The following is a 7,665-nucleotide window of genomic DNA, read 5'->3' as shown; positions in this document are numbered from 1 at the left end:
GGGGGGGGGATTCACATTTTTGAAAAGGTTTGAAAATGCCTCAGTAAAGGCTCTGTCCATTTACCTGTTTTGGTCTATTTTTCAGAAACACATATATTCTTTTAGGGTATAGTTGCTCCTTGCTACACGCCACTCGCTACCCTTTCAATTAAGCTTGGAAAAGCACCCAGTGAGAAGCCCTGGTTCTACTGAAGTCACTGGCAAACCAGTTGCTGCTTTTACTGGGGCCATGACTTCCACTCTAGTTAGCTTCACTGGTACTCCAGCAGAGCCAGAGAAGAAAGAACATGAAATTAAGCAGCAGAGTAAAAATAAGCAGAGAGTAAGACAACTTTATACTGGAAGAAAATTACAGCTTTTCTGGGCTCCTTCACACAGCAAAAATTAGGAAAAATAATAATAAAGATGATAGTTTCTAAAAAGAAAGTTGTCTGTATGGGAAGACCACAAATAAAAATTAAAGGGCCTATAAATCGTCATTTCTGCTTTGTGTGCTCTTTGTTCAGCAATTTCACAAACACACATAAAACACGTTTCTGCAAAGCACTGAAAAACACAGTTCAGAGATTTGGAATCTTTATGAAACATTAATTACACATAACTAGAACAGTGAATCAAATGCCTCCCACAAGTAGAGGACTAAAAGTAAATCAAGAGCTGGGGTAGTTTTGCAATACTTTGCCATAGTGAAAACAAAGTTGTTGCTTTTTGATGGCATGCAGCTCTCTAACACAGAATATGATGCATCTAGCGTTAATAAAAGCCAACGAGAAAGCGTCTTGCGCTTTCTGCTTTTACAAGAATGCAGTATATACTGTCGGGTATGTAGAGAAATGCCTGAAGGGGTAGTGGGTCTTCCTCCGACCTGCAATACTAATTAATTAATAGGCTCCATGTAATCCTGCAGTTGCTTTGTGACATCCCACTCTCAACCTAGCTTAGAAGTACTTCAGCCTAGAATCAGTTTGGGTTTTATGCTGGCAGCTTGCTTCCCCTGTTTCTCACCCATTCATCAGATCATATTTTTGTCTTTCAGATTTTCTTTTCCTGCCTCCAACTGTACCCAGTGAAAGTTCTGTTCAGGCTGTTCTTGCTCCGCTGAGCAGACCCTCATTGCCGCTTTCAAGCGAGGTCACCATGTCCTGGGAGCTTTTTGTTCTGCTCAAAAGGCTTCCAGAATGCCACTGAAGCATATTGTGCCTGTGCAGATGCTGGTGGGGAGCGCCTGCAGCGCTTTTGACTGCGGCAGCAATGTCAGTGTTTGCATTTTTGAGATATATACTACATTTTCAAGCAATTCCACTCATTTTTACTCCTGCTTTCCAGCACTCTGTCTCTCACTTCACTACTATTTCAAGTAGGTCATCAACAGCATTACTTACTGCTCTCTCCCCCTCTCCTCCATCATTCAAAGTAGGCTGTCCAGGACATGCCATTCTTGCCATGTGTGGGTCGCCTTTAAACCCCGTTCTAGAAATCTGCCTTTTAATTTGACCTGTGCGTGCAAATTGCCTACGTAAGTAACACTGTCACATTTTTACAAGGGAGCAAAACATTTTGCAATGTCACTGAAGTTTATGCGAAGCAACACAATATAGATGGTTCCCTCACGTGGAGAACTGCTGAACAAAGGCTGATGAAGTGCAAATGTCAAGAAAAAGTCTTCAAACCAGACCTTTCATTTTGGAACACAGCAGTGACAGTTATTAACACCATCAATCAGGCCGGAGCTATTGCTTTGGCACAGAGTCATGCCTGTGGGACTGACATCAGCACAAGAACAAGGCCATGGTTACAGGCTAAGAGAAAGCTCTTGGGATTCATTTTCTGTTGCCTTGCAAATGTTTGGTCTCTGTATTTTCAGGGGCTGTGCTCGAGATTGGTTTAAACAGTTCCCAAATACTAACCGCTACCACTCGCACAGATATAAATGACTTGAGGTTCAGAGTGGTGGAAATTCAGCCCACATATTTCTCATGGGAGGAAAGACACAGGATGAAATTGCAAGATGGTCGAAATATCTGCTAATTCTCTCCTCAGCTTTCACCACAGCAATGAAGGCAGAAGAGAAGCGAAGCTTATCGCTCAAGCTGAGATGAAGTGTTTTTACTTTCAGGCAAAACCTCCCACAACGTCAATATAACTTCTATGAACACTGGATCTAATGAAGTCTGGTTTCCTAAGGACTTCCGTCTCATGGCTGACTGACTTGGGAGTTTAATAAGATCCAAGCACCAAATGAAGCTTTTCCTGTGAATGGAGCATTTATTAGATCCTGAGTGGAATCTCTGGAGTTTAATAAAAGAAAGCTCATGCTGCAATATTTCCTTTTGAAAGGGCACTTTAGGTCTCTCTCCTCCACCTGGATTAATGATTTTTATGGAACATGTAGGAATTTAATTGCTGTGAAGGCTGGTGTTCCTCTACAAATTTGTCTGAAATTGGCCCAAGATTTTGATTTACTGTGAGGAAAAGAATACCAACAGACAGACAGACATACCCACACAATGGGCTCTCATTCGCTATCAATAACCAGGCTAAAAAATTTTGTATACCTTAGGGATGCAGCAAACACTACGAGAGTGTGCACATTTGAGAAAAAGAGCAACACAGAGATGCCTCTGATCTAGACCAGGATCAAGCCCAAATTAATCAGGCAGTGAAAGAGCATGATGATCCCCTCCCTCTTCCATCTTTCATTCCCCATCCCAGCTTCCTCCCTTAGCACTCCTGCTCCGGGGTGGTCCCTCCAGCCACCCCACTGCCGGTGCAAGTTTAGAGAGCAGTCAACAGTGCAGCAATTTGAGAAGTCGGTAGGAGTATTTTAGACCAAAACTTACGTCCCTGATTTAGAGTACCTACAATAGTCTTCCCACCCAAAGGGCACGGGGAAGGTAGATGTAGCAGGTAATTCTGTTCTCTTCAGCTGGGCTTCAGTGTGACAGAAGGAGATATTCAGTAGACCGTACAGCTGGCAGATCGGTTAGCTCTATCCATGGGGCCTCCAGCTGAGAGGCAAAAATATGAGGTTCAACATGGGTTTATTATTAATTTAATTAACCTAGAACTAAACAGCTTCCAAAGAAAAAATGAAGAATGGGAGCCAGACCTAGAAGAAGTCAAGGACCGAGCAGCAGGGGCACTCATCTGAGAAGTCCGGCATTCAGACTCTGGGTGCTGTAGATTAGTGTGGTGAATATTAAAACCACAGAACGAATGAAGATCAACAGCGTCTTTTGATATTCTTGAAAGATGTTTTGCCTTTAAAATTTAGCTCTTGTTCACGTTCAAATATTCAGGGTTTCAGAGGCAGCATTTTCAAAAAATATGAGCAGCTCTACCAGAAAGATACTGGAATGAGTGATTTTAATGTAGGTGTCTGCTAAAATCCTGGCACCAAGGGTGAGTGTTGAGTATATACACATATATATTCCTAAACCTAGCTCTGAAGAGCCGTTTTCTTTAAATTTACTCCTTATTAACTAATTGAAGAACACTAAAATAATTTGTGCTGACAAGAGTCAACTAAGTTTTGTACATGCTGAAATAAGAACGCTGGCATGCCATATAAACACCTCAACTGAATGTCCTTTCCCTTCTAAATTCAGATTAACATCCCCACAGTGAAGTATGAGATCAAAGTAATTAGTCAGAGCTTGGTGGTTTATTTGCCACAACACATAATCTTTTCAACCCCAGCTGTCCTTCCCTCCTCCTGTTATGAATGCAGAATACTATGCTTAAAAATGAGAAGGTGGTGAATAACAAACACAGAATGATTAATAAGAAGTGTTTCCATCAAAACTGATATTGGAATAAATGATTAAACCCTTGCATAATCAACTCATTTATTAAAGTGAATGCCTTAAAGTGAAAGCTTGTCATTTACGGTAGTTTTTGCGATGGGCAGTTACTCTATGTGTTTACTTCAAGAGTACATTTTTGTACTTTGGAAAATCAAGAAATATTGATTTTGAGCAAGTCGTTGATTTTATTGTCAGAACAAATTTAGCTTTGAGAATTGATTTTATTAACCTATTTCATAAGTCTCTCTAAACACAATTTGTGAGCAACCCACATTCTCTTGATGTAAATGCCATTTGTAATTTAGCCAAAAAACAATCTAAGTGGAGATGGGCCAAATTCATTTTTCATTTATGTTTATGCCATTCTGGAATAAACTCAGCAGTCTTGCAAGGATATACAATTGTTTCTGACTAAGTGAAAATATCATTCCCCTATTTTCATTGATATAATTTCAGATTAACATGCTTGACTTCAAGGGGATGTGATTATTTCATGGAGTTTTCTGGTTATCAGCAACAATTTTGGAAGAAGACTATTGAGCAAATTTCATAGAGTTACTTTTCAGAACATGCATTCTCGGCATTTATTTTGTGCTTGTGTTTTACTGTGTATGTGAAAAACCTCGAAAGTATGGATTTTGTGAAAAATTTCAGTAAGTAGATTCACTTAAACCCCTACAAAGCAAATCCTCCAAACAAGAAATGCTTCCAAAAGCTGTATGTACATGTATACTGCAGATTGTCAACAATGTGACCTCACCTATCAGTGACAGAAAATTACACAGTAAGTATTACTATACTTAGACTGAGAAAATGAGATTGGCCACTCTTTAGGGACACTTTAATATGCTATCATTTATTATGTTCTTTAGAATATCTACTGGCACGCATTGGCAATTATCTCAACCTATGTGGTAAGAACATATCTTGATTTCCCAGAATGCTGAAATATTTGCAAAATTTTGAGAAATGTGCAGTAATAGTATCCTGTAGGTGCTGCAGCATGGAAGCACCTGGATTGTTCATGGGAAAAAAAAAAGTTTACTTCTGCTTCTGTGAAAAGGCAGCCCTACCCAAGCTGAATGCTTACGTCCTGAGTGCAATATGAAGAAGAATTTGCTCCGTGACATGCTTTTTCTTATCTATGATTTTGCAGAAGCCCTTTCTCCACGGCATTGGAGCTATGTTGTAGAGTAAGGTAAATTAAACCTGTTTCTGGCAAGTAGCCAACCTACCAAAAAGTTTATCTTTTTAATTTCATTTCAATGTAAAAAATAAAATAATTTTATTTCTGCATTGCCACCCCCCTGCTGCAACTTGTTTGCTAAAGGGTATTTGAATTTTTCAAAAGGATTTGAAAACCATCAAAACTCCCCATTTCAGAGTCAGTGAGACATTTTGTTACTGAGCAAAATGAGCAGAAATTTGAATGTAAATACACAGCCGCACATTATATGGCCAGTAAAGCAATTATTTGTACAGCCTGAGATGCAGATCACAAGAAGGCAGGGAGCAGACGTTGCACCTGGCACCATTCCCTGCACCTTAGAGATCTCTAATCTGTTTATTGATGCCCCAGGCACTTGTTATATGTATCCAAGAAGCAAGCAAATGTGCTTCAGGCAGCTTTAAGTTCCATGAAGCATCGCTCCTGCCAGCTGGTACGTAGCAATGGAGTGGAGAGTCAGTGCCTGCAGCTGGGGAGCACCGCTTGCTGTAGTGGGCTCCTGCTCATCTGCAGGATTGGCTGTTCTGCCAGAAGAAGTGCCGGAGCAGAAGCCAAGGTGCCCAGAAGCCATAGGATCTTAAGACAATTACTAGGCTGGTTTAAGCTTGGGTTTAGCACAACTAAGCCAGCTGACCCCGTCCTGCTTTACATGGAATAATTATGCATCCTCGGGACTAGAGAGAATACAAAGGCCTGACTACCCCAGAACTAGGAACGGGGAAGCTGAGGTTCCCCTCCCCACATCTGCAAATCCTTAGGGTGCAGTGACAGGTGAGATGGAACAAGGACATGTTTACCTGTTTTGACTCTAGTAATAAAATCCCCAAGTGCTTCTGTGACAGCAGCGTTAGCTTCCATTGTTTGTTGCTGTGGAATTTGGTAAGAGCTACCCATAACACTGACCCCACATTCTTCATGTATGTGAATACAAGATCATAGTCACCTGCTATTACTCAAAGTCTACTTAGGAATGAGGAACAAGCTCTTACCAGTGGTACGCGGTGTATTTTAACTGTGATGTTTCCAGTTGGGAAGGACTGAGAAAAGGGCAGGGAGAAAATGAAATGCAAAAGTAACTGGATCCTAGTTATTAGCTTGCACAGTCCATAATATAAATTCAGTACGTTACTTGAATTCCCCAAGATTTTTTTTCAAGTACAACTTTTCCCCTGTTTTGAAGCTGATTAATTCAAGTATTTATTGGCAAAGGCCAATCCCTTCCTTGTGCTATCTGTAAGTGCGGCTCACTGACTAGTCAAGAGTACCATTTATGTTTCTTCATGTTTATCTATGCATCTTTTTTAGCATAAACTAGAGATGTGATAAAAGTCTTTTAGTCCAATTTCTTTTACACTGGTCTTGAAATAAGAACTGAAAAGCACTTTGAGAAATGCATTGAAATGCAGTAGCTTCACTAGGATACTGCTGTTGTGTAATCACTTACTGTAATGCTCCTCCATGACTTAGAAGTAAACAGAATATATATTTTTTCCATTTAGTAGTTCAAGCAAATCAGTCTGAATTGCTGGACTAAAGGAAAGCACTCCAAACTTCTGATAAACTCCTTAGAAGATACATCTCAGAATAGCAAGCAACTTCCTAAAGCGTTATGTATTCTTTATATAAGCCCCTCTACACATTCATATGCCATGTCCTGAAAAACAATCAAGTGTATAGTTTTGCATTTGTATAGTACCTCTGAAAATAATCATGTGAATGAAAGATCCACTCCATACTGCACAGTCCAGAATTATCTGATTCATCCAACATATTCTGATATATAATCTTTGTACAAGAAACTAAGTCATCTGTCTCCACAACGTGTAGAAAAGTGACAACACATGAAAACCAGATGTCTACCTGAGTGATGTCCATTCCAGAGTCACAGCTCAATGGCTGCGTTGATGTGAGGCCGTTCGAACCTATTATTGTTGTGATCACACCGTTCTCATCAATTTTCCGAATCATGGTACCGTCAACGAAGTAAATAAATCCATGCTTATCTACAGTGATACCTGGATGAAGGGAAAGGTTAAAAAAGAGTGTTAGTACTGACATTATCTAGATTAAAAAGTATGAACTTAAAATGTTTCCTCTCCTCTTAGACTCTGAAAATCTGCTGATTAAAAAAGTACAACTTCTTTTTTTTTTCCCACCCGTTGCATATTTGAGGTTTATACAAATTCTATACGCAAAGATCATACCCCTATATCAGACTGTCTTTGACTTACAGAGAAAGAGGGAAGAAATGAGGAAGAAACAGAACAAAACAGCAGAGGCTTGGCTTGTCATGCAATTCTACATACACAGAATTAGGCTCTTCAGTAACTTTGCTTCGTGTCAGAGTGGGACAAGACTAGCTTTCCTAAAAACTTACCTTACAGTTGATTTTTCTTCATTTTCACTTTCTTAATCCTCATGCAGAGGCAAATTTTTTTTATTACTTTTCTGTCTGAATTACCAGGATGTCTAAGCAAGGAAGAAGCACCCACAGAAAGCAAGAGAGACTTTTGTCGTGATACGGGCTACACATACAAACGGTGCAAAGCCGGCTCTGCTTAGCAGGCAGAAGGAGTATCTGTGCTGCAGAATGTATTGCAGTGCAACGTTGCCCAAGATGATGGTCATGTA

At 40.0% G+C, this 7,665-nt stretch overlaps 1 protein-coding gene across 2 annotated transcripts in view; it reads right to left on the bottom strand.

Moving 5' to 3' along the window:
- TENM1 (teneurin transmembrane protein 1) overlaps nt 1–7,665 on the bottom strand; it is a 257,419-nt gene that overhangs the window by 38,023 nt on the left and 211,731 nt on the right. For both annotated transcript variants that reach the window (XM_035902110.1, XM_035902112.1), the window contains one exon: nt 6,895–7,049. In XM_035902110.1, coding sequence (XP_035758003.1) covers nt 6,895–7,049 — 155 coding nt within the window. The remainder of the gene's footprint in view (nt 1–6,894; nt 7,050–7,665) is intronic.

Source organism: Egretta garzetta, unplaced genomic scaffold (genome assembly GCF_000687185.1).
Source record: "Egretta garzetta isolate BGI_Z169 unplaced genomic scaffold, ASM68718v1 scaffold411, whole genome shotgun sequence".
In the NCBI taxonomy this organism is placed as follows: Eukaryota; Metazoa; Chordata; class Aves; order Pelecaniformes; family Ardeidae; genus Egretta; species Egretta garzetta.
Note: the sequence above shows the minus strand (reverse complement) of the source record. Positions and strands in the feature narration are given on the sequence as shown.